The 26,266-nt window shown below is 37.0% G+C and overlaps 1 protein-coding gene across 1 annotated transcript in view; it reads left to right on the top strand.

The window, feature by feature from the left end:
* The window catches only part of epg5 (ectopic P-granules autophagy protein 5 homolog (C. elegans)), a 32,200-nt gene that overhangs the window by 4,112 nt on the left and 1,822 nt on the right, over positions 1-26,266 (top strand). Inside the window, exons 2-44 of the mRNA XM_058776652.1 lie at positions 1,152-1,269; positions 1,387-2,262; positions 2,965-3,208; positions 3,641-3,771; positions 4,167-4,274; positions 4,421-4,494; positions 4,702-4,813; positions 5,163-5,277; positions 5,613-5,763; positions 5,953-6,114; positions 6,361-6,518; positions 6,610-6,764; positions 6,881-7,021; positions 7,437-7,598; positions 7,810-7,932; positions 8,233-8,498; positions 8,644-8,784; positions 8,920-9,061; positions 9,643-9,840; positions 10,274-10,384; positions 10,475-10,597; positions 11,173-11,339; positions 12,164-12,394; positions 12,642-12,765; positions 13,777-13,924; positions 14,272-14,440; positions 14,638-14,800; positions 15,878-16,020; positions 16,099-16,255; positions 16,469-16,663; positions 17,070-17,283; positions 17,801-17,922; positions 18,020-18,227; positions 18,572-18,647; positions 18,732-18,835; positions 18,959-19,134; positions 19,791-19,970; positions 20,047-20,256; positions 20,354-20,498; positions 21,853-22,095; positions 25,419-25,638; positions 25,803-26,018; positions 26,145-26,259. Of these exons, the coding sequence (XP_058632635.1) occupies positions 1,216-1,269; positions 1,387-2,262; positions 2,965-3,208; positions 3,641-3,771; positions 4,167-4,274; positions 4,421-4,494; positions 4,702-4,813; positions 5,163-5,277; positions 5,613-5,763; positions 5,953-6,114; positions 6,361-6,518; positions 6,610-6,764; positions 6,881-7,021; positions 7,437-7,598; positions 7,810-7,932; positions 8,233-8,498; positions 8,644-8,784; positions 8,920-9,061; positions 9,643-9,840; positions 10,274-10,384; positions 10,475-10,597; positions 11,173-11,339; positions 12,164-12,394; positions 12,642-12,765; positions 13,777-13,924; positions 14,272-14,440; positions 14,638-14,800; positions 15,878-16,020; positions 16,099-16,255; positions 16,469-16,663; positions 17,070-17,283; positions 17,801-17,922; positions 18,020-18,227; positions 18,572-18,647; positions 18,732-18,835; positions 18,959-19,134; positions 19,791-19,970; positions 20,047-20,256; positions 20,354-20,498; positions 21,853-22,095; positions 25,419-25,638; positions 25,803-26,018; positions 26,145-26,259 (7,473 nt within the window). The 5' untranslated portion in view covers positions 1,152-1,215. The remainder of the gene's footprint in view (positions 1-1,151; positions 1,270-1,386; positions 2,263-2,964; positions 3,209-3,640; positions 3,772-4,166; positions 4,275-4,420; positions 4,495-4,701; positions 4,814-5,162; positions 5,278-5,612; positions 5,764-5,952; positions 6,115-6,360; positions 6,519-6,609; positions 6,765-6,880; positions 7,022-7,436; positions 7,599-7,809; positions 7,933-8,232; positions 8,499-8,643; positions 8,785-8,919; positions 9,062-9,642; positions 9,841-10,273; positions 10,385-10,474; positions 10,598-11,172; positions 11,340-12,163; positions 12,395-12,641; positions 12,766-13,776; positions 13,925-14,271; positions 14,441-14,637; positions 14,801-15,877; positions 16,021-16,098; positions 16,256-16,468; positions 16,664-17,069; positions 17,284-17,800; positions 17,923-18,019; positions 18,228-18,571; positions 18,648-18,731; positions 18,836-18,958; positions 19,135-19,790; positions 19,971-20,046; positions 20,257-20,353; positions 20,499-21,852; positions 22,096-25,418; positions 25,639-25,802; positions 26,019-26,144; positions 26,260-26,266) is intronic.

Here is a 26,266-nt window from a genome sequence, read left to right on the forward strand (position 1 = left end):
CAGTAAACGACCAAATTCCACATGTGATCGTAAAAGGAAGTTATTACAAACACTCGATGGTGGTTTGAAGTGAGTTCTGAGTAAAAGTGTACTATTAATCTCATAAATTGTCTTATGAAGCATGATGTTAATATTAGCTCTAATGCAGCTGCAGAACAGGTCCAATTCTTCTTCATAATGCATTTTGTCATAATACTTCACGTAAGGTCGCAAGAAATGTTTTGTTGTATTTACTTAGAAATACTTTTGATAATAGTCGGGTAAATGTATACTGGGATTGAAGCGATGTGGCTTGGTAAACGTTTTATTGCCAATATAAAGGCTGATAATGGCTGAATAAAAACAAAAGAATAATGATAAAAGGATAATAAGGATTATGTCTCATACCTGGCGGAAGTGTGAAAGGTTCTGTTTCCTTAAACTAGTTTATCATGCATTTCTTTATTTCAACACATTTACAGGTAAATCCTAGTATTTTAAATTTGTGATTAATCATGATTAATCACAGTCCACGACTGTGATTAACGCAATTAAATTTTTTATCAATTGACAGCACACACATATATATATATATATATATATATATGTGTGTGTGTGTGTATATGTGTATATTTACATGCTGATATGGATAGTGGAAGCTCTTACCTCCATAGATATGTGTATATATGTATGTATATTATATATGTGTGTGTGTGTGTGTGTGTGTGTGTATACATATCTATGATTACCTCTAGAATTTCCGCTGTGTTTTACTTTTTTGGTTTTGTTTTCTTTTGCCATTTGAATGTTAGTGTTTTATGTGATAATTTACTCATCCACATGTTGTTACAAACCCATGTGGCTTTCTTGAGTGAAACACCAAAGACACACACATCTGTCTGTCTGTCTATCTATCTTAGGTGATTGTAGTGCCATATAAAGTTGTTACAAACCCATATGGCATTCTTTCTTAAGCAAAACACAAAAAGGGATGTTGCTGAATGTTGAGCAATGAAAGTCTCAGTTACCTTTCACTTTCATTGCGTCTTCTTTCCATATGAAAGTGAAAAGTAATTGTTATTCTGCAAAGCATCTCATTTTGTGTTTCACAGCAGAAACTGTCCCATTAAACGGCATCTACCCTTTAAAGCTTTGTGACTTGTGCGTTGCAGGGTTCTGTGTGGATCTAGAGAAATGGAGTAATTTTATAACAATAATGTGGATACCTATGTGGAGATGGAGGCTGTGAGACCCAAAAAGTCAAAATCCAAATCCAGTGGGAAGCCACAGGTAAAGCTCACCCATATACTTCTTTTACTACACTTTAAATTTTGAGAGTTTAGACCTTGTTTTCATTAAAGATGCAAATTTCTCATAATCCTAAATAAAGTTGTGCTTCATTAACAGGTCAAAAAGGAGAGACAGGCAGAGAATGTTAGACAGGCCTCAGGAACTTCAACAGCAGTTAATGAGCCAGTGCCAGCTTCTGAGTTCACTGATGTCCCCCTTAGCCTTTCTCATGAGCCTCCAGCTCCTGATCTAAAACCACCTGCCACTCAGACCTCACTAGACCATAATGACAAAGCTGAAAAGGATCAAGACCAAGTTCTCTTGTCAGATACGACTGAAATAGTAAAGAAACCATCTTGCAATGAAGAGAAAGAGCATAAAACGCCATCACAAGACACGGCACCTCTGGTGGACCAAGCTTTGGCACCTGTTCAGTCCTGTCAAAGTGATCCCAAACTTCTTAGTGCTAAACTTGAGCCATTTAGTGTCCCTTCTATATATCCATCTATCCCTGCTTCCTGCTCTGAGCCTCAGCTTTCAGAGGACTCGTACTCTATCACCTATGGACTGTTAGATGCTTCTTGTATGACAGTGGATTCTGAGGGACAAGTAGCTCCAGCTGTTCTTCCTCTGGCTAACCAGGAGTCCTCCCCTCCCAGCTTGGTCCCTGTGGATGTCTCTGACGTGGAGAGACCCAGGGAGAGGCTTTACCCAGAGCTGCCCAGGACCTCCCAATCTGTAAAGCCCTTCACTAGCGAGCAGCTACGTACATGGGAACCCGGTTCCTGGTTGGAAAACGTGGAGATTCATGAGGCGGAGTTCCAGAGTCTGGCCCACCAAGAAGGCCATGAGCTGTACGAGCTGCTGCTGAGCTACTGGAGGTGCCGTAAGCAGCTGACACAGGCCCAGACCGAACTGCAGGCTGCTAATTCAGACTGCAAAAATGTGCAGAATCGCCTGTGGAGCTTCAAGGATGAAAGGCTTTCATTGCAGGTTTGTCATACCTGTGTGTCTGTCTGTCTGTTTTTATCTGTTTGCCTCTTTGTTTTGCTTTTTGCCTGTGCTTTTATCTGTTGCCCTTGCTTTCTATGTCTATTTCTGTGAAAATGTCAAGACTGTCTATCTATCTATCTATCTATCTATCTAAATATTGTTCTATTAAAGTCTATAAACTTTAAGATGTCAAGACAACCCATCTATCTGTTTGTCATTGTCTGTGTATCTGTCTGTCAGCTATTTATCATTCTATGTAAATATAGTTCTATTAAAGCCTATAAACTGAAATGTCAAGACAGTCTTTTAAAAAATGTCTAAAAAAAGCTTTGCTGCTTTGCCTTTCTTCAGTAGTTAAATCAATATGAATTTTTTTGAATATCAATTTATTTGAATTATACTTGAGTTCAAATTTGATTTGTGATTCTGCATCCTGTTTGCTACCTCAATTCTCATTCAATAAAATTTCAAGAACTTGTGAATGATGCACAAAACTGGTAAGCTGTATGTTTTTTTTTGATTGTTTTGTTTGTTTTTTGCTGACTTTTAGTAGCGTGATCTCTAGTCTAATAAAGACTTATAGTATGTCTTTGTTTTATAGTATGTCCCAGCTGTTTGTTTAAGTCAGACCATGCCTTTACCATAAAAATGCATTGCATTGGTCTATTTTATTCATCACAAACACACCTGTTTGCTTTACAGGGTGTATGTGCGGACCAGACCAAGGTGTTTGGCTACCACTGCTACCAGCAGGTGACAATGAACGAGGCTGCATTAGCTGAGCTGAAGCATCTGTTTTCTGCGAAAGCAGAAATTCTCCATCAGACAGTGGCCCTGCACTCATACACCTCCATCCTGTCCCGTCTACAAGTGGAGTCTTATCTCTACCGCTTGCTCAGCAGTAACCCCACCACCAAGAGTGTGGCTGTGCAAGATACAAGCACAGGCAAGTTCACACTGATAAGTCTAGAGACTCTAGACTGTACATAAAACATAAATAATTGGTTAGTTTACACTCTTGCTTGACTGTCAGAAATATTTTCATATATTACGCTGGTTGTTTGGTCTGACAAAACACCAAACTCTGGCAAATGTAAAAAATGTTCATTTTGAGGCAAATGAAATTAATAAATAATGAAGCATATAAAATTCAATACTCATTGGATTTTGCTTGTTCTGTGTTTGTGTATGCAGCAGACACTTTTAACCAAAGACTGAACCAAAACTGATAACTGTATTACTTTTGTGTTAATTTGTCTGGTCGTACTGATCATTGAAAACGGATAGGATTACTGCTAAAAGTAATTCTGTTGTGTAATTTTGAGTGTCTTGCTGTCTATTGATTTTTGTGTGGTTTGTTTTATATTGAATTTCTCAGTGAGTCCAAAGTCTCAGCCCTCTTCTTTGCAACCGCTGAAGGAGAGCATCAGTGTGCTGTTCATCTTCACCCGACGGGTCCTTGATGATTCTCAGTTTCAGGCTGATATACATCTGTGGCTTCAGAGGCTGGTAAAGACCCCCAATAACCAGCTAATGAATGGAGAAATGGCAATTTTAAAGATAACATGAGATCACAAAATTAGAAAATATAATTGAATTATTTTATATATAAAATAGAAAACATCCATTTTATATTTCACAATAGTAATATTTTTACTGTATTTTCTATCAAATAAATAAACACAGCCTTAGTTAAGCATAAGAGACTTTCAAAAACATAAAAAATAGAACTTTTGAACAACAGTGCATTATTAGTAGCTGTAAATAGCTTGGAAATATTGTAAATATTTTATTCTGATGTTCTTTAATTTATTTAATGCAAGCTATGTTTGCAATATGAATACTCTTACATTACTGTAGAGATAAATGGAGCTAGTTTAAAAGATCTGCTTTTCTCCATCCAGGTGTATGTGCTGCATCAAGTCGGTTCTACAGGAGATCATCTGTTCATCCTAAATCACCTGCTCTGCTGCCCGACAGATGTAGGGAAATGGGCTGTGCCATTCTTACAGGTACTGAAGCAGAGCCTTGATATGTGACTCAAATGAGCTGAAACAATAGCAAATTTTAACAGTGAAATTTAAAAATATATGTTTAAAAAAAATCTCAGATATCTGCTTGTCTTACAATAGTCATTGAATCTGCTTTCCTTCCATAGATTAAAGTATTGGATAACCCATCTGGAGTGTATCATTTCATGCAGGCCCTGGCTATCCTCATGTCTCCAGTGAGGTAAAGATTAGCTTTACTGGAAACTGAGCTCATGATTCATTTAATTTTGTCCTTTATTATTATATGTATAATTGTTTACATTATCACAATTGAGTCTAATTTGAAAAGCTATCGCTTGGGTTTAAACCAGTTATAATTAAAAGCACGAACTGGAGACAATGACATTTTGGCTTTCATTAAATATGGAGTTGTGTGTGTGACATGCAGGCACCGTGCAGACTTCCTGGGACACATGAACCCCAGTGTCATGAAGGGCAACAACAGTCTTACAGGGCCTGCATCTGGTAACTGGACTCTAGTAGATGAGGGTGGAGAGGAGGTGAGGGTTCATCATGAAACTGACATTTCTGTCAATGCTTCATAAGAGATTGTCTGAACTCAAATTGTTATGCTAATTCGGATTAAATGATGAAAATAAAAACGGAAGCATTTTTACATTTTTGCTAATGGCTTCAGACCTCAATGAAGGAATCAGTTATATTATTGCTTTAACTTCTGATTAGACTTTACAGATTGCTGTTTTGACTTATGACTTCTGTCAGCAGACCAAAAGTGTCAATATTTTGTCTCTTATGTAACCACCAACAAAACCTTTGTTGTGGTTGTTATGACTGTACACCATACTCCCATGTGAATGCCTACTGTAACACTCTTGTGAACCTTCTCAGGATGAAGACCCAGAAACAAGCTGGATGCTGCTGTCTGAAGATGATCTGGTTTCTCTGTTCTCTCAGTTTCCCTTTGATGAGCTCTTCAAACACTTACTGGGTATCTGCTCTAAAGGTGAGACTGTCATTATGCCCCCATAAATGAGCTGAGACAGCCATGCAATGTTCAGTGTGCATCTGGTTCTCCTTATTTACTGGTCAGTAGATTATATAGTATTCACCTGTTATTAAAGAGAGAGTTCACCTAGAAAGGCAAGTTCTGTCATCATTTACTCACCCTTGTGTGACATTTTCAATAGAATGCAAATGACGAAATATTGAAAAATGTACTGTCAATATAAGAAAGTGAATGGGCATCCTTAAAAAGCCATTTCCCCTAAGACTTGGAAATCTTTAGAACAGTTATTTGTATATTAAAGTTAACCTGTTAAATGTCACTCTTGCCAATAGGCGACTATCAGCCTCAAGCCACCACCAGTCAAAAGATGATGAAGATATTTGCATTTGCTTCTTCACTGGTCGAACTGCTTGCTGTCGGCTTGCAGACTTACAACAGAGCACGTTATCGCCAATTTGTAAAGAGAATTGGTTACATGATCAGGTTTGTAAGCTTATTAAGCTTATTAATTTAAGTCTTTTTCATACTAAAAAATATCCATCTTAAGTAATCCTGACAAACCACAGATGTTATTTTTTCTTACATTATTAGAAGCTATTTAGTAGGTTTTCAGTCATATTTAACTGACCAGTAATTTAGACCTTTGAGGGGTTTTTTCTCTCCTTATTCTAGGATGACACTCTGTTATGTTAGTGACCACTGGGCGCAGTACATCAGTCTGACAGGTGTGAGCAGGACCACAATGCAGGAACAGTCATTTTCAACGGAGAAGCTGCAGGTGGAGTTTGACCATCTCTTCCTGAGAGCAGTGCTTCATGTGCTCAAGGCAAAGAGGTATAGAGTACTTCCAGAGCTGGGGCCTAACTATTAGTAAACATGCTCCAGACATTAAGCTTTGGTGCCTACCAGGGAGAAGTAGGTTCATATCTGGCCTACATTGTGCCCTGATCCCATTGTCCCTCTCTTGCCATATTTTTTTCTGCCTCCTCTCTATGTTTGCTGTCAATAAAAGATTTACTTTACTATACACATCTCTTTCTGAAGCTGTGTCTATATAACTAACCCTTTATTGATTCACAGACTGGGCATATGGTTGTTCATGTCTGAGATGCCGTATGGCACATTATCCAGCTCCATGCTGTGGAAAATCTTCTACATTATGCAGTGTGCAGAGATGGACGGACTGGAGAAGCTAAGCTGTAGCCTGAGTGCTGAGGACTGTATCCAGGGGCTCAGAGGTGAGACACCAAGCACATCTGATGTTGGTGAACACAAAAATAACAGTTTAGAGCGCTGGTTCTCAACCTTTCTGACTTTATGTATGTCCAGAACCAAGTCATCAGGAGAAGTTTCAGTGCTGGCTGTCAGAGATAAACAGCTCGGATGGAATCTGCCTGTTGACAACGTTTGCACATATGGCCCAGCCCAGACGTACTGACGTAGACCCTGAATTTGTCAGGAACATAGTGCTAGAGATTTACGAGGTGACTCGACTTTTTTCTGAACTTTTACTTAGGACCTTTGATGAATCCATCATCGAATTATAACATCATCCAAACGTTTTAAGTGCAATAAATGTTTGATTACTCTTTCCTTTAAGGTGTCCTATGTTAGTATCACCACCCGTGAAATCTTTTCTAAAGTTGGGCGGGAGTTGCTTGCAGCTATAGCGACTGCCCACCCTCACATCATCTCTGTGCTGTTGAAGAGACTGAGAGAGACCATAGAGAAAGTGGGCATGGTGAGTGAACTACAGCATCCGTCAGTTCACCAAAGACATAAGAACTGAGCAAAGATTGACAAAGAACAACAATTAAGCAAGCAACATTAAATATGCATTCAGTACAGCTGCTGTAGATGAAGTGGAACGGAATACAGGGTCTCTGGATACATTTTTAAAATTGTGTCAGTCATGTCATGAGATGCAGAAATTTAATTGTAGGTAAGACTTCTATGAACTATGAGCCAGTGATAGGCTTATTTTCAATGATGAGGAAATAAAACAAACATTATATTGACTTCTAAAGCCATTTTTTTGTATTGTCTGTTCAATGGTTTACTCATCTGCCACAAAAATGTCTTTGAATGATCTGGGGGTTTTCTCAGCAAATACTTATACATTCTGTTATTTACCCTAATTATAATGATCTCTCCAGGTGTCTCTGTACCTTTTCAAGGAGTTGCCCCTGCACTTGTGGACGCCAGCTCGAGCTGAGGTGGGGTTGATCCGAGATTGGCTGTTAAACTTTAGTCTCACTGCTGTGGAGAACAGATTAGCCTGCATCATACTAGAGGGCCTCAACTGGGGATTTCAGCCTGTGAGTCTCAGTCATAAATATGGAAAGATATGTACTGATTTATTATCTAACAGATGTGTCCATGGGTAGTGTACTTTTGTGCTAAATCTTGATATTCTCTGATGAGTTGTTGATAGGCCTGATACAAACTAAATCCTTGTCTCCTTGACTATTAAATTAGCTTTTTTTAAGTGTTGTATATAAGAAGTATAATTTTCTCTCTCACCAACAGAATGGTTGCCTCATTTTACCAGCATCTTTGCATAGTGAAGTCGCACTTTTGGTGATTGAGGCATATCAAAAATATCTCACAGACAAGCCATATGGTGGAATCCTCTCAGAAGGCATCAAACAGGTATGTTTCACATAGTGAAATAAGGCTCTTAATCAACATTGATTGTCATCAGCATTGATAAAGCTTTGTTTGTTTTGTGTGTGTGGGGGAGATAATGCATAATGAAGCTAATACAGACTATATTAATCTTTGTAAAATGTCTAGTTTGCAGTGGTTCACCCCCATTAATCAGCAGAAATAACAGCCAAAAGTTTGATCAGCTTCTTAAGTTAACAAGTTTCCTCATAGAATGAACATTTTCTTCCTAGTGCCTATTGAACTGTTATCTGCTCACATTTTCTGCATGACAACTCTCTGCAGGTGTCTTACCTGGCTAACGTGGTGCGGCTCGGCCAAACACCAGAATCCTCCTTTAACCAGTGGGCCTGGGATCTGGTTCTTAGGCTAAAGCTCCATGTCAATGAAATAAGTCCTCAGAATGCCTGGAGCCCTCTTCCCTCCTCCAGCGCTCCCAGTGTACCTGAGATCACAGACTCTCCCATCATGCACCCAGTGTTCAAAGCAGTCAAAGCGAGCATCCCCATCGGCTGTTTTCTGGCTATTGACATGACCACCATTGGGCACAGGTTTGGAAGGAATATACACTTTTGATTCTAATAGATGAAGTGTACTGACCATAGACTGACTGATTCATCAACAGTAATGTTCCAAGCAGGATGAAAATCCAAATCTAGTAACATTAATTCATTTTTAATGTTTTGCATTTGACAGTTTGGAGAAGTTCTGCAGTGACGGAATATCTCTGCTGAAGACTCTGGTTCAGTCCCGTCATCTCAAAGCTGTAGTGCACATACTGGAAAATATTCTTCCTCTGGTCTACCACTGCCAGTTCTACCTGCTCAAAAATGAACTGTTAAGAACATTTATTTTTATATTGTCATATATTTATTACCTTCTGTTAGACATTTTTTACAGCATAAATAATGAATTAATATATTGTTGTAGGTATGTAAGCAATACTAATGTTTTTCTCTAAATGTTAATCAGGTTTCTGAGCTGTATCCAGCTCTTCTTGCAGCTGGATAGTGGGACTCAGGGTGTGACCCAGCAGGTTACACAGAAGGTGGCCCAGCATCTGATTGGCACCTCTACATGTGAGAACATCAAACTCCTTAACAGTGTGATCCAGGTGGGATTTTGAAATGTGTTAAAGGATTTTCCATATATACTGGGCACTTGTTGCTCTTTTTCTTTATTATCCAATACAACTCACCCATTAAAAAAGTTTATTTTAGAGAGTCTCCTATGCTCACCAAGGCTGCATTTATTTGATCAAAAATACTGTGAAAACAGTAATAAATTATTATAACTGAAAAAAAAAACTGTTATCCATTTTAATATATTTTAAAATTAAATTTATTTCTGCTGTGGTAAAGCTGAATTAGCAGCAACCATTACAGCAGTCTTCCATTTCACGTTCCTTTAGAAATCAGTCTAATATGCTGACTTGACATTTTCAGATTTTTTAATAGAAAGTTTAAAAGAACAGCATTTGTTTGAAATAAAACTCTTTTGTAACATCATAAATGTCTACTTTTGATCAATTTATTGTATCCTTGCTGAAAAAAAAATTATTCTTTATTCTTTATACTTTATTACTTCATACTTTTGTATACATAAAAAATAATTAAAATTTAAATACAAAACCTTCAAACTAAAACTTGAATTTGAAGGTTTTTAAGATCATGGAAAGATCTTCCTGTCCTTCAGGCTCATATTCTGGAGAGCTCCAGGCCTGGGCGCGTTGGTGCAGTAGCTGTTCTTGAGTTCTGGCTTCAGGTTTTGACCGAACAGAACCTCTGGCATCGAGACAAAGCTGTTCTCTACCTTCTGGACCACCTGTGCCGCGCTGCATTTCTTCACCAACAAGAGGAATGTCTCCAGAAACTTCTCTACCAACAACATAAGGTTTTCTACTTTTTTTTTTTTAAGTAGATTGGATTTTTGAAGTGAAAGTGGCGTGACGTGGCCCATACTCAGAATTAGTGCTCTGCATTTAACCCATCCTAAGTGCGCACACACAGTGAACACAGAACACGGAGCAGTGGGCAGCCATTTATGCTGCGGTGCCCGGGGAGTAGTTGGGCACTTGCTCAAGGGCACCTCAGTTGAGGTATTGAGGTGGAGAGAGCGCTGTACCGCTGTACGTTCACTCTCCCCACCTACAATCCCTGCCGGTACCGAGACTCGAACCCGCAACCTTTGGTTTACGAGTCCGACTCTCTAACCGTTAGGCCATGACTTCCCAAGTCGTTACTTCTTTTAACAAATGGCTTAAAGCAAACTGCTTGGAAAACTTAGAACTACTTTTTTTTAATGTGTTTTTGGATTTGCCTTTTAGAGTGCTTTAGGTTATCATGGAGACAAAGGTTTGCTGTCATCTCTTATGGGCTGGATAGTGGCAGGAAATATCACTCCATCCTTCATTGAGGGCAATTCTCTCACAGGAGAGGTATGTGCAGGTTATTACTTAAACAGCTCATCTAGATCTGATAACTTTTAGTCACCTTTTCCCTCTCTTGTGTTTTTATTTTGTCTTAAGGTGTGGCTTGCTTGGTTGGTCCTCAACATGGAGACAATGTTCGAGGAAGACTCTCAGCTGCGACGCTGTGTGGAGCATGAGCTCCTCTCGAACCCTGCTTACACATCAGATCAGGCTCTGAAGGTAAACTTTCATTCTTCTCATACTCCCGTACAATTATCATGTGCAGCCACATCGAAGAGAACATTTTGAGCACACCTGAACTTATCAGGGAATGTTAAAATTGTTTTAGACTATTGTTCTAGATTTTTCACTTTGTGGGTGGTTCTTTAGAGTAAAACTCATCTACCTGATACATCAGCCTTTTCATTACGAAGCCCCTAAGGAGACATGGTGATGAAATAAACATGAGATGTGAGGATTTTTTTTCTATTTTTATGACCGCAAAGTTTCTTGGGTGCGATGCAAAGCTTTTTGCGAGCAAATGAACAAAAATTTTTCCTCCCAACTTATGTCCCATGTTCCCTTAGAGGCTATGTATTTTGTCTTATTGGTGATATTTTTAATTAAGTAATTTCAAAGATTTAAAAAAAAAAACAATGTATCCTTTAATCATGGAAAGTATACATCATGGAAAGATAATAGAAAATAATTGGTCCAAAGGTTTGGGTACCTGTACATGTTTTTATACATTTGTAGTACAATAAACGTGCAATTCATTAGCCGTTTTTTTTTTTGTTTTTTTTTCGGTTTGCCAGAAAGCCCAGGTGCGCCTTAAGCTTCAAGTCGTCCCGTCCCTACAGAGACTGATGATTTATCGCTGGGCTCAACAAGCTTTAGCTACTCCTGCAGATCATCCACTCCTGCCTTTGGTGTGGCAGAAATTTTTCCAACTTTATCTCCGTCAACCTGGACCAGAGTTTGGGTGCGTTAAACAAAAGCATTCTGTCTTTATTTGGTTTGTTATTGTTATTGTGATTTTTTTTTTTTTTTTTTTGTATCTGGCTTCTTAAAATGAAGATTTACAAACTTTTTAGATATATTATCATGCTATTTGACTTCACTAAAATGCAGTTGTTACATAATGCATGTTGGATTCAAAGTACATATTGTACGTGCTATATTCAAGGGAAAATGTTCACCCTGTTCCTCTTTCCTTCTTTTTTTCTCCCTCCCCCTCATTTCCCTTTTTGTACTCCTTTCTTATTGATGATTTCACTCATTTCATGTTTCACCAGATTTTACTCTAAGCTTTATGTAGCAGTACTGATGACTCACAAGACTGATGTTCCAGCTCTTTGTCTTACACAAGTTCTATGTTCTGTTCTCTGATATGTGTTGAACATAATGTCAAATGCATTTCATGTCCTGTGTTTGCCAGTATATTATTATTTTTCTATCTGCACAATATCAGTTTTTATTACATGACTCTGAAATACTTTAACTCCACAATCCCTTTCCTTTAAACTAATGAGATAATTCCAGCACAACTCAGTATTTTGTCTGTTATTTATTTAGTTATTTTAATTATTTTTTATTTTTTTTGGATAATGCTGTGTTTCAGGGTCCTGATTACCCACTGAAGGTTAATTTTGCAGTAATGACCAAATTAATGTTTATTTTGCCTTGTATATGACATAAAGTATAATATTTGTGATTTGTGAACTGCGGTTTGTTTGATTATGTGTATTTCTGAACCCTTGCCTCTGATTTTTTATTTTTATTTTTTATTTTTTTCCCCACCATCAGGCTGGAGGTGAAAGGCTGTATTGGAAGGCGTTACTTCCATAGTGCGGCCCATCTATCCTTGTTAAAAAGCCTCAGACAGCGGCTTGTTGAAGTTTCTGACTTCCACCACGCTGCTAGTAAGGCTCTGAAAGTGCCCTGCTCAAGCGGTGAATCCAGTGATGGTCTGCTCATCCCAGGGACGCCTATCACCCAGTACATGACCTCTCCTGAGCTGCACACTGAGCTTGTGCGGTAATGTTCAGAGTTTGTTGTCTCAACATCCATTATTCTATTTACTATTGCGTACAATTGAGTATTAAGCATCTGAAAGAAACTTTCATTGGTATTGTTTTCAAGATGTGTGTACTTAATTTGTATTACACTCAAGTTCAACACAAAATAAAGTGTTATATTTAATTTGTAAATAGAAGCCTTATCATTCAGTCATATTGTTTGTACAGACAATACATTTTTTAAATTTCTAACTCTTGTTGTTCAGGCTCTTCACTGTGTTTGCTTTGTGGTTGGATGATGAAAACCTTCAGAAGCAAGAAATTTACTTGCCTTCTTTGCCAAAGCAGTATGACACCCATCGCCTAGCCAAAATCATGCAGCGCCAGCAGGTGAGGGTTTGTTTGACTCCAACAGAGTGCATTCTTTTTTTATCTTTTTATCTTTAAGAGGTCTGAGCCATCAAAGGATTTAGTCAATTGTTTTGAATGAAAACGTGATTTTAAACAATCCCTTACAATTTAAAAATAAAATGTCAAGCTGTCTATTTAACAGATCTATACGTTAAAAAGTTTGGGGTTGGTAAGATTTTTTGAATGTTTTTGAAAGTAGTTTCATATCCTCACCAAGGCCACATTTGATCAAAAATATAGTAAAAGCAGTAGTATTGTAAAGTATTATAATAATTTCAAAACTGTAATAATTTATTGTATTTTATTCCGGTAATGGCAAAGCTGAATGTTTCACAACCACTACTTCAGTGTTCAGTGTCACATGATCCTTCATTCAAGTATACTTCATTTAAATATAAATCTATAGTATATTTTTAATATACTGATTTGCTGCTCAACGAACATTTCTTATTATTATCAGTGTTACAAACAGTTGCTTGATGTTTTTGTGGAAACATGGTACATTTTTTCCAGAATAGAAAGTTCAAAAGAATTTTGAAATAGAAATATTTTGTAACAATGAAGATGTCTTTATTTAAAAAAATACTGACCTCAAACATTTGAACTTTTAAACAGTAGTATTATTGTTTAAACATACATTTTACACATGCTTTCTCTGGATATTTGGAAAATATTCTGCCACATTTTTCATAACTTCAACAGATATGGTGGAGAAAGTTGTTAAAATTGAACATACTGTATGTAATCAGATATAAGAGCTAGAAGAGTTACATTTGTCATTTGCATTAAACCTTTAGCAATGTATGGACAAATGCATCAAAAACAATTCTGATGAAAGTCATGTATGTAGATGAGCCTTTGTTTAAAATGATGGTCATTATTTAATTTTTTGTTCAGATGCATATTTTCAGATGATACTGAAGACGTCTTTGACACAAAACATTATCAGATATGAACTGATGCCATGTCTGTGTGTCCCTTCATCTTTAGGAGGTGTGGATGGAGCATGTGGACATTGAGCGAGTCCAGCATGAGCTGCAGGAAGTGCTCAGTCTGTGGTCAAAGGTCAAAAGTGAACCTGCACTCTCCCAGAACACCAGCTCCTCCATCTTCACTGACTTCATCAATCCTCTGGCTGGTACTGAGCCCACTTTCCACTGATAATCATACTCTGATGTCTTGATTCTCATATTTATAACATTCAAAATTTGAAAACAGGATTACTCTTTAGGAATGTTACAGTTGTTGTTTGCAGACATATTTATTGAAAACTTGCATGCCTTTCTAAATCAGAGACTGCATTTGTGTAAAAAAAAAAAAAAAAGCCCCTTTTGAGCATGTACAAGTTATAATTTTATATAAAAAAAGACATTTAGATGTCTTTTTGGAAGTTAGATATTTAGAACTTAAATGATTGTCACAGTTTGCTGTACAGCATATTTTACTTTATACACTAAATAATATTCCTCATCTATTTATTCACAGCAAGGGAGCGTATTCTCACTCATCTGAGAAAGCATGATGCCCCCCAGGGTGCGCTGTTACTTGTGCCTATGAAGGCTCCAGTGCCTGATATTACCACTGAGAGTCTGTCTGAGAAAATCTCCACTGCCTTAATTCATGAAGACCTTGCTAAGCTCCAGCATCAAGCCAAGTAAGACTTGTAGTAAGCATGTATTGATTGATAAACTGATGTCAAAACTCACTTACATAAGTGCATGTTAAGTAAGTCTTCAGTGCCGTGATTAATAACCGGTGCCTCTCAAATTACTCAGTGATAAGCTGTAGTGCTGTACTTGCATCTCCATATGTGCTAAATGATGTTGTAAGTCACAACTGTCCACTTCTCAGGTTGGCAACGGTCAGGGAAACACAGCAGGTTGTTCTAGACAATGAACTGCTGGAGTTGTTGCCGCAGCTCTACATAAACCGAGAAGACCAACTCTCAATGCAGTTAGAGTGCCGTGGCAAAGGTGGACAGCCCTGCCAGGGTCCCGCACATGTCACTGTTAAGGTGAATAGCTGCCATTTCTATCCTGCTCTGTGCTAGTTGTACACTTGCATGAGATGAGACTTCAGTCATATTAAGGAGCCTAATAAAAGTTGTTTTATTGTACATGGGTCGCAATGTTGTGATCACATGACATGCTGAATACTACTCATTTCATCATGGTAACCACCCTATTATTAGACACTTGCGCAATACATTAATCATGACCGACTGCAATTAGCATATATATACAATGGGATTTGTGACTGAAATATTTGCATATTTTTTGTATAATAATAGTAGTGTGGATTACTAGGTGTCGGTGTCCAAAATGCCGTATCATTATTTAATTGAAATGAACTGCTGTGATTGGATAACATTTGTGTATGTTTGACAGCCTACGTCCTTCACAGATAGACACTGCGGTGTTTTAGGTTAAAAATGCATAAATACAAAGTAATAGTGATCATGCAATGAAAACAGTTACTCTTGTGTGGTGCGACAATGCTGTCGGATCCAGTATATTCAGCATAGCATTGTCTTTTAGTTTCAATCTTTCTTAAAATCCTGCGTCGAATTGTGCCTTGTTTGTAAACGAATCCACAGTAAAATGAAGTGAACAAAGGACTAAGTTCTTACTGACACAATCTGGCACTTCAATAAAAATTAAGTTAATCTAATAAAGTTTATCATTTGGTTTCTGTGTAGACCTGTGATTGCTGCTCTTGTCATTTACCTACTACATGCATGAATTTTGTAGGCGGGGCTAAACAGGCAGTGATGTAGAAGCAGGTGTTGATCATCTTCTGCGGAGGCGGTGTTTAGCCACACTATTACGTCATAAAATGGCACATTCCACAAGCTGTCGTTTTGGCAGACTGGCTTTAATATAAGCTGCTTTTAGACTAACAAGAAAGTTTTGAGTTCTGAAACTTACAGAATGTTTATCTAGCACAATGACCTCTTATACATAAAAAGATCAAGGGAATTTTGATTTCTCAGTTCATGACCCCTTTAATAATATAAAAAATGTTGGCAATCCCCCAGAAAATCATACATTTTCATGAGCTCTCTCTCTTTCTCCCTCATTGTATGATGCAGTACTCAAGAATGCACAAGCTGGATCCAGTGCAGAATCAGATCCAATGCCTGAAGAGTGATATTAAACAGCTACAGGCTGATGGAATCAAAGCTCCTCCTCAAAGTCTGGCTGAGGCAGCTGTGCACACAGAGAACTTCATCACGTCAGTACCCACTCAAATCAATTCCTACATTTTCTATATTTGTGTCACTAAATTTGAACATCATGTTTTCTTGTTTAGGGCCTTGGTTAATGCTTACAAACTAAATCCTTCCCCTGGCATACTGAAGGTGGGCATCACTGCTTTCTATCAGATAGTGTCGTTTGTGTGTGAGGATACACAGAGACATCCACCCACCCGGCAATTTTTCACATCCTGTATAGAGATCCTTGGTCAGGTATTGTTTTCAACCCAGTGAACTATATAATGTTACATTATTTCAATACTAATTTCAAAATGTAATGATGTTTTCTTAAATTTGTTTTCATTTAAATTGACTTTTTTTTTTTTTTTTTAAATGAAGTAAACTTTTTAAAAGGTCTGTGGTTTTATATTTACAACTCTCCAGTCTTAACTGTTAAAATTATATAAAGTGTATCTTTGACTGTAGGTCTTCATCCGGGATGTCCGATCAGAATGTAAACAAATGCTGAAGACCATCCTGCTCAACAGACACCTCTGTAACCTTCTCTCACCCTACTTCACCCCAAACGCCTCCCCTGCAGAGCTTGTCTCTCTTTACGAGGAAGTGGTCAACACCCTCCACATAGACAGCGGAGATGTCATATTCATGATCCTCACAAAAGTAATTCGCCTTCATTGAATAATGCTATAAATGTTTGTCATACAGGTTGCAATTGAAAGCATTATGGGTTAAAAAGAATTTGCAAAATAAAAATTATTTTTATTCCATGAGGAAAAGACTTCACTGTTTTGTTCATAATGTGACGCAGTACTGTCATATCTCATTAGCATATTACCATGTCAAAACCCTCAGAGAAGTGTATAAAATTATTTTTGTGCAGAAATAGTGGGAACAAAAACAGTCTAATTTAAATGTACAAGACAGTCTGCACTCTCTAACCACCTCACGCTGGATCCTTCACATGGCCCTCTGAGACTTTGATTGCTCTACTTTTTGCTTTTGAATGTGTAGCTCATGTTTGCAACTTTATTAAAAAATTATATTGAACAATCTGCTCTGTTTCTAGTTTGACTTGACTCAGTGGCTGTCGGTGACGCAGCCTCAGTTCTCTGAGCGTAGCCGATTGATGGAAATAATCCATCAGGCTCTGTGCACCTGTGGCCTGGAACCTGAGCCAGAAGTCCTTATGCCCTTCAACATCTTCTGCAAGCATTGGACAGAACTGCTGCTTTACCAATTTCCAGACCACTACAGTGACTTCCTTCGTCTGCTCATGCAGAGTATGTCTTTCCTTCTCTCTGACCTAGACTCATCCATTGTGGTGGTGGTGGTGGTGGGGGGGGGGAGTTCTTTCAGATTTGATTGGTTCCATGTCAAATTGTCTCAGTTGTTACCCTCATGTAATCACCTCAGAATAATGATTAATTTATTTTAATTTACTTGCAAACCTCAGATTTTAGGTCACAATCTTTGTTTTTAAAAATATATTATATCTAGATATTATATATTAGATATGTCCAATGTCTGCTAAATTATATTTATGAAAGTGTAGTGTCTAAATGAGTCCATATCCACTTTTTGTAGATTTGATTATCTATAGATTTTTGTGTCTAAACATTCTTCTTTTGCCCTGATCTGGTAGTTTAGCATGAAGTTTGTAATCATAATTTATAAAGATTAAATGCAAATTCCAAAAACTACATATGAATGGTTTGCTATAAGTGAAAATGTACTTGGAAATTATTTTCAAAAAGTTATTTGTGCTCAGAAAAATTGAATATGTTGACTTTCCTGCAGGCTCTTCTAAGCAGCTTCTCAGTCCAGACTGTTGGAGAACATCACTAAGAGTGCTGGGCTGTTCTCCTCATCCCAAGATAAAGACAAACAAAACCCGCTCCATCCTGCTCTCCCCTCAACAGGTAAGGCAAAACACTCTTTATTTATTTGACATGCTCTAATTGGTGTTAAATACTTCAAACTGAGCCAGAGAATTAAAATTGTACTTTGTTTTTCTAGGTGGATGAAACAATTGAATGGCTCTCAAAATACTTCCTGAAGCTCCGTCTGTCTAACGGAGACTTCAGGAGCTTTGGTCTCCTCTCAAAATGGGGGCCGTACATTGAGGAAATCAAGATGTTTTGGGAAGATTTGATTACATACGTCATTGATCTGGAACTAAGCAATTGCAACAAAGAACCAGTAGGAAGTCCAAGACTGGTCAAAGGTACAAAATTGTATTTCTCTGTTATGTGTAGCAACCAAATACATATAGTCCAGACAAAAGTTTGGGGTTAGTAAGATGTTCAGTAAAAATGTATCACAGTTTCCACAGTCACTTTACTATCACAGCAATAAATTAAATTTGAAATTGTATTCAAATAAAAATAATTATAAAACCATATTACTGTTTTACTGTATTTTTGATAAAATAAATGCAGTCTTGATGAGCATAAGAAACCTATTTGAAAAAAATGAAGAAAAATCTTCTTTGAACAGTAGTGTATATATCCGCACAGCAACTATTTGTATAATCTGAAATTAATTCATGTTAAATTCTCCTTAATGTAGCTTTTGAGAGCCTACATGCAAAAATGGCCAAACTGTTTGAACCGTGGATTCTGGTCCTTGACACTGACAACACTAGGTATGCTTTGATCTGGCTCAGCAGTTTGGTTATTATAACACTGATGACAGAAGTGATGAATAATGACTCTTTTGTATGTCACAGTCATCCTCGCTGTTCTCCATGGCTTGAATCAGATGCTGCAGCTGCAGCGAGCTTAGTGAGTTTATATGCACGCTTGATGGAGACTATGCATGAGAAATTCAAAGGTAAACAGGACAACACACAAATGTCATGATTCATTCAACCATTTTTTCAGCTGTTGAAATACATATTCAGTTGAAAATCCATTTGTTCAGTATGTAATTTTGAATCCATACATTTTGGTGCAGATCGCTTGTTGCCAGGACAAAGAGGAGCTCTGTGGTTTCATCTCATGCATTACTGTGAGACCTGCACCTCTCCCAAGATGCCAGAGTACCTGCTGTACACCTATCACACTGAGTACAGCCGTTTGCCATGGAAGGACCTGCATCCAGATCAGACACTAATGAACCAGTTTTTCAATGTGAGAGATTTACAGAAATCCTAAATCACATGTATTACCTGTATTTGGTTGAGGATCTCTAGAATGTCCATCTAGACCTATATACACCACCATCCAGACATTTGGGGACAGTATAAATAACTGTTTTCTATTTTATTACAGTTTAAAATGCAACTTATTCCTGTGATGGCAAAACTGAATACTCTGGAGCCATTACTTCAGGCCTCAGTGTCACATGATCTTTTATAAATCATTCCAATATGCTGATTTGGTGCTCAAAAAAACATACATGCTTTATATTATTATTAATGTTGAAAACAGTTGTACTGATTAATATTTTTTGTGGAAACCGTGAGATCTTTGATGAATAGAAAGCTCAAAAGAACAGTATTTATTTGAAATAGACATTTTGTAACGAGTTTTGCTGTCATTTTTGTTCAATGTAATGCATCCTTTAGTAAAAAATATATTTTTTAAATAAATAAATCTTACAGACACCGATCTTTTGAATGGTTGCAATGCATACTTACATTTAATCACTTCAAAGGTAGTCTGACAAATAATTTGGTGAAGATGACAGGTTTTAATCCTTCTGTCTTACTTGTAGTAACTATAAGAAAATACTGATACTTTAATAGATGGTTGTCAGTAAATTGATGGAAGTTTGTCCTGTTCAGGTGGAGAGGGGAAGTCCAAAGAGTTGTTTCCTGTTTATGGGAGAGCTGCTGTGTGAGGTGAACTGGGTCAGTGTACTGAGTGACTCTCTCAGCCCCCAGCTGAGTCCCTCAGCTCAGACGATGGTGGTCTCTGTCCTCTATCTGATGGTGTTTTTGGCCAAGGAGGATTTCAGCAAACCTGTGAGTGGTCACCTGTTTACCCTAACCATCTTCAAAGGCCTATTAGAGGTTAATTTACCATGATTTACTTCTACAGGAGTCTTCTGTTCTCAGTCTCCTGGACCAATCAGCTTCTCTGCCTTGGCACCTAGTAGATTTTCCTTCTTATCAAAATGTTACACGCTATGTCAGCACTCATTACCCAGCATCCCTTGTTCTCAGTCATGATACTTCTTCACAACACGTCATCAAATTGCTTAGAATGGCTGCTGGATTTGGGACGACCACACAAATGTTAAATCACAAGGTTAGATGACACACTGTTGTTAAATACTGTAAATTACTGTAAATTACATTTTTACAGCGTTGTGATTTGTATTTGTTGTATGATTTGTGACTGTTAGGACATGACTTTAAAGTGCCAAGCCTTCCTTCACTTAATGGTGCAGTTCCTGACTTCTCTGGATCAAAATGGCAACATCAGTCTGGCATCACTGGAGACAGAAATGGAGAAATTACTGGAGTACATTGTCATTTTCAACCCTCCTGGTGAGGAGAATGTTTCATTTCTCTTTCATATTCATTTTCCTGTCACATTCCTCAGCAGGCCCTTCAAGATTATTACATAATGTTAATTTTTAGTTCTGCTTACCACTGGATTTTATAAGAATGAAAGCAGTTGTTTGCTTCAGTAGCACTTAGGCGAGGTTCACACTGCACACATTTCCGGTTTGTTTTTTAGATTCAATCTTTCGGACTGACTCTCTGTATTGTCATTTAGAATGTGACAAAGTCATATCAGCTTGTTCAGTTAGTACCCAGTATATTGGTTGCAGTAGTAATGACAAAGGCATCAGCACAATGCCAAGAGTGGGAAAAGAAAAAGAAATTAGTCAAGATAAAGATACAGACACTATGGCACATTAATGTATGATTGTACATATGCATCTATTCCCAAAAGCATTTGAAATACCACTGATTTGCATCCTTGACTATTCCGATGAACTTGCCTTGATATGTTAGGGGAATGCTAAATATTTATTTTTTTACAGCATATATATGTGCACAGAGCAGGTTGTGCAGTAATTTCAGAATTAAATGCAGGAACAGATGAGAAAGGTGTCTATTTACTATCCATTCTCCACCTAAATCTGATTTTAATCGGTTTTCAAACCAAATACAAATGTAATTTGTAATAGTATTCATTCATTCATTTGTTCATTCAAGATTTTTTTGTTTTTGAAAGAGGTCCTAATAGTAATAATGTAAAAGTAATAGTATTAGTTACCTCTGAAAGGGATAGTTCACACAAAAAATGAAAATTCTGTCATTAATTACCCTCATGTCGTTCCAAACCTGTAAAACCTTCATTCATCTTCAATACACAAATTAAGATATTTTTGATGAAATCCAAGAGCTTTCTGACCCTCCATAGACAGCAACGCAACTACCACGATGGAGGCCCAGAAAGGTAGTAAGGACATTGTTAAAATAGTCCATGTGACATCAGTGGTTCAACCTTAATTTTATGAAGGTACGAGAATATTTTGTATGCAAAGAAAATAAAAATAATGACTTTATTCAACAATTTCTTCTCTTCCGTGTCAGTCTTCAACATGCGTTCACAAGAGTACCACTAATGGTTGAACCAATGGTTGATGTCACATGGACTATTTTAATGATGTCCTTGCTAAGTTTCTGGGTCTTGAACATATCAGTTGCGTTGCTGTCTATGCAGGGTCATAAAGCTCTTAGATTTCATCAAATATATCAATTTGTGTTCCGAACGATGGGTATGGAACGACATGAGGGTAAGTAAACAATGACAGAATTTTAATTATTGTGTGAACAATCCTTTTATGTTGAATGAACCTCTCTTAATGTATCTCATTCTCACGTTCAGAGACAGACCTCCAGCAGCGGCACATGGCCACCTGCAGTCTGTTTGCGGAGATGCTGACTCTGCTCAATGAAGCTGGCATATCTACAGCAGAGGGACTCGGGACTAAACTCCACTCCTGGGTGGAAAAGCGAGCTCGGGGTCCTTTGGTTCTCCCCCTGCTAACTGCTGCGTGCAGATGCCTGGCCTCAGTGCGTCATATGACACGAACCACTGAGGCCTGTATTCTCTCCTACTTCACTGATGGTAATAATAGCTCATACTTGTTCTGGGCTTAGTCACAGATTTTAAAGGGTCTGTCTGCGTAAGCCTTTAGGAATTATTCCTCTCCCTAATCACGTTGTAAGGACCATAAAAGCAAACATCTATTTATTTATGTTTTATTTGTTAGGGACAGATACAATAAGCATAGATGAAACTGAAACAACAGTCATCCCATGCATGTACCATAGTGCTTATAGCCAAAGCTAATTCGCAACACTTGTCCCTAGAAGGGCTTTTATAAATTACAATTAGAAAAATAAACAACAAGTAGTACACAAATATATAATACAATACACTAAACATGACTACAAGTTTGTTGATGTATCAACCAAGATTTTGTTGCCTTTTTAAAATAATTATAATTTACAGTAGATTTTAAATAATCAGGCAACGAATTAAAAGATTTTATACCTTTCACTGAGAGGGCAGTCTGAGCAAATGATGTTTTACGATGCATAACTCTACAGTTTCCACTAGAAGCTGCTCTAGTGGATCTACTGCTTCCCTGCAATCTCACAAAAAAATTACATAAAGGCATAGGAGCAAGTCCATTTAAACATTTAAAAACAAGCTTTACATAATGAAAAAAGACAAAATGAGCAAAGCTCAAAATCTTATATTTACTGAGGATCTGACAATGATGGTATCTTATTTGCTTTCTATCTAAAACTTTCAAAGCTCTGTTATAAAGACATTCAACCTGATTAGTTATGCATTGATTTGTCTGAGACCAAATAGATAATCCATATACTATATGTGATAATATCATCGAATTTAAAAACAAAAAAGCATGATCATATGTTAAACAATTTCTTATTATTCTAAAACTGGTAAGATTTGCCTTAATTGTTTTACATAACTTTTTAACATGACTTTTAAAATTTAACTGAGAATCTAAAATCATACCAAGATATTTTATATCTGATACTTGTTCTATAATCTCATTTTTAATTCTAATGTTTAATGATTCTGTTACCGGTAATTTTGTTATTGAATAACATATGGACTTTGTCTTCTTAGTATTTAAAGTTAAAAAAGAGGCATCAAGCCAAGCTGACACTTTCTCTAAGTTTCTTGATAACTTTTCTTCAATTTCCACACAATTCCTACCAGATACATAGATGACCGTGTCATCAGCATACATTTGGAGACTTGCATCAGGACACACTTCTGGAAGATCATTAATATAAATACTAAAAAGAATCGGACCCAAAATTGTTCCCTGAGGAATTCCTATATCGATATTATGAGGAACTGACTTAACATTATTAATGACAACACTTTGTTCACGACTTTTTAAATACGAATCAAACCATAACAAAGATCGTTTTGATATATTGTACTTTGTTATTTTTGACATTAAAATATTATGATTTACGGTATCGAATGCCTTTTTCAAATCCAGAAATACTGCACCAACTTTAAGTCCTTTATCAAGTGACCGCTTAATATTTTCTAATAATAAGCAAGTAGCTGTTTCTGTAGAATAATTATGTCTAAAACCAAATTGTAAAGGATGTAAAAGTTTGTTATTCTCTAAGTGAAGCAAAAATTGTTCTGATACAACCTTTTCCAGCACTTTCGAAAGAACTGGAAGAAGACTAATTGGTCTATAATTAACCATGTCATCTGAATTCCCAGATTTGAAAATAGGCTTTACCAATGCTTTTTTCCAGCTATCAGGAAACTGCCCAGTTCTGATAGAAAGATTAATTAGATGAGTAAGGGGCTTGATTAAAGCACTTACATTTTTTTTTAGAAAGACAGTGTCAAGATTATATATATCTTTAGAATATGTAGTTTTTAATTCATTAATCGTTCTCATAATTAAAGATTGATCCACCTCCTGAATATCAAATAATTTAATGTTATCCTCCATATTCTCAAATTGATTAGCATCTTGATCCACCTCTATGTACTGCCTATCAACTTCAACTTTTAAAAAATTTGATGCAAGATCTTTTACTGATTGAATAAAAAAATCATTAAATATATTTGCAATTCTTTTTGAGTCATAAACAATTTCATCTCCAACTTTAAGAATATATTTATCCTGAGCTTTACTTTTTGGTTTTATTAAACTATTAATTTGTTTCCATATTATATTACCATTTCCTTAGCTTCAGATAATATGTGAATGTAATAATTTGATTTTAAATACGAAATTCCTTAGTTACTCGATTTCTCAGTCCTTTGAACAACTGCAAGTCTATTTCCTGTCTAGTTTTAAGAAAAATCTTTAAAGCATGATCTCTTTGTTTCATTAATTGGCGTATCGTATCGTTTATCCAAGGAAGCTGTATTTTTCTACATGATTTCTTCCGACGTTTAATAAATTTATCTACAATACGACTAATATTAACCATGATTTCGTCACAACATTTATTTACTTGATTATGCTGTAAGACTTCATTCCAACTTATTGCCATTAATTCCTTCTCAAATTCAGCCTGATCTTTACGAGGAATCTCAAATTTCACTAATCCGTCATGATTGTTATGGTACTTCACTAATCGTTTTTTTAAAAGTTTTCTAACGGTTAATATAATATTATGATCCGACAAACCACAAACTAAATTATACGTTTTTGTTATACGTTCAGGTTTATTCGAAAATACTAGATCTATTAGCGTTTGTGTTTTCCGACTAATACGAGTAGGTCCACTGATCATCTGTTGATAATCATATTTTGAAGTCAGATCCTTAAGATTTTTTCTGCAATGCTTGTCCAACCAATTTATATTAAAATCTCCAAAGACAAGTACTTTACAGTTACGTTTAAAACACTTAAATAATTCTTCTATATTATCATAAAACATAGCTGAACATCCTGAGGGGGGGTTATACAATACTACAATATTAAATTCCATACGTGGAGAAAGAAAGACATTTATACACAGAGATTCCATTGACACCTTTTCAGGTAATGGAATTTCTGTAGATTTAAAAGACTCCTTAATGTATATTAATACACCACCACCTCTACCTGTAACTCTATCTTTTCTAAAACACTTATATCCTGGAATATCAACCATATTAGTTAAAATATTATCATGTAACCATGTTTCACTTAAACATAGAAAGTCAAGATTAGATCCAATTAACAAATGTCTAATTTCATCACATTTCGAGGACAGACTTCTAATATTTAAATGTCCTCCAAAGATTCCTCGAGGTTTCACTGTAGGATCCCAGATAACTAGGCTGAATCAAAACATTTGCATGGAACCATTATAGAGGACAGTGAGTTTTATTATCTTATAAATCTGTCCACAACCTCTAGTAATATGTTGTGTTTCTTTCAGGTGGATGTGCTGATCAATACTCTGGTTGGGGGCCCATTCTTGTCTCTCTTCAGGTTCCTGAACTGACTGTTGAGGACTTCATTCAGGAAAGCCTGAACCTGGGCAGTTATCTCACTCTGTACGTCTACATCCTCCAGAGGCTGAACCTGGAGCAAACCCTCCTGAATGAGAAGAAAACCTTAGTGCTGCTCAGCACATGGATCAGCCAGGTCTTCCCTAGGTAACATACACTTTATCACATGTATAAATGCCGAAGGACGCACACAGAAACCTGGAGCGGAAGTAGTGTAGGATTGCAGAGTTAGTAAATAACGTTCCTTTAATTTTTTGTGCTAATTGTCTGAGTATTTGTGGCCTAAGGGAGTGTGTCTTCTCTTCCTGCAGTGGTCCAGCTGATGAGGCAAAACTGTTTTTATGGTGGCATAAATTCTTGGAGCTTCTGCAGATCCAGGTGGATCAAGAGGACACCTGTGCACTTGACACTCTGATTCTCACCTCAATGGCATTCCAGAACCGTCTATCCCAGCTCAGTGAGGAAAGACTGAACTCAGGCATCTTGGGAGCCATAGGCCTTGGGAGGAAATCCCCACTTTCTAGCAGGTGAGAGAAGATTGAGAAACTGCTAAAACAGTTTTGTTTTGATGTCCAGATCAGAAGTGAAAGGGACATGAAAGGTCAATTGTGTGAATTGCATGCCTCACAATTTCTGTTCTTCCTGTGTTTCAGGTTTCGGGTTGTGGCGCGCAGCATGTCAGCATTTTTGCTGGTCCAGGTGCCCTCAGAGAATCAGCTGCGTCTTCATCCAGGCACAGAGCTGCAGCTCTCAGCTAAAGCCCAACAGGTAAAAT

The sequence above is a fragment of the Onychostoma macrolepis genome, chromosome 05, assembly GCF_012432095.1.
Source record: "Onychostoma macrolepis isolate SWU-2019 chromosome 05, ASM1243209v1, whole genome shotgun sequence".
Lineage (NCBI taxonomy): Eukaryota > Metazoa > Chordata > Actinopteri > Cypriniformes > Cyprinidae > Onychostoma > Onychostoma macrolepis.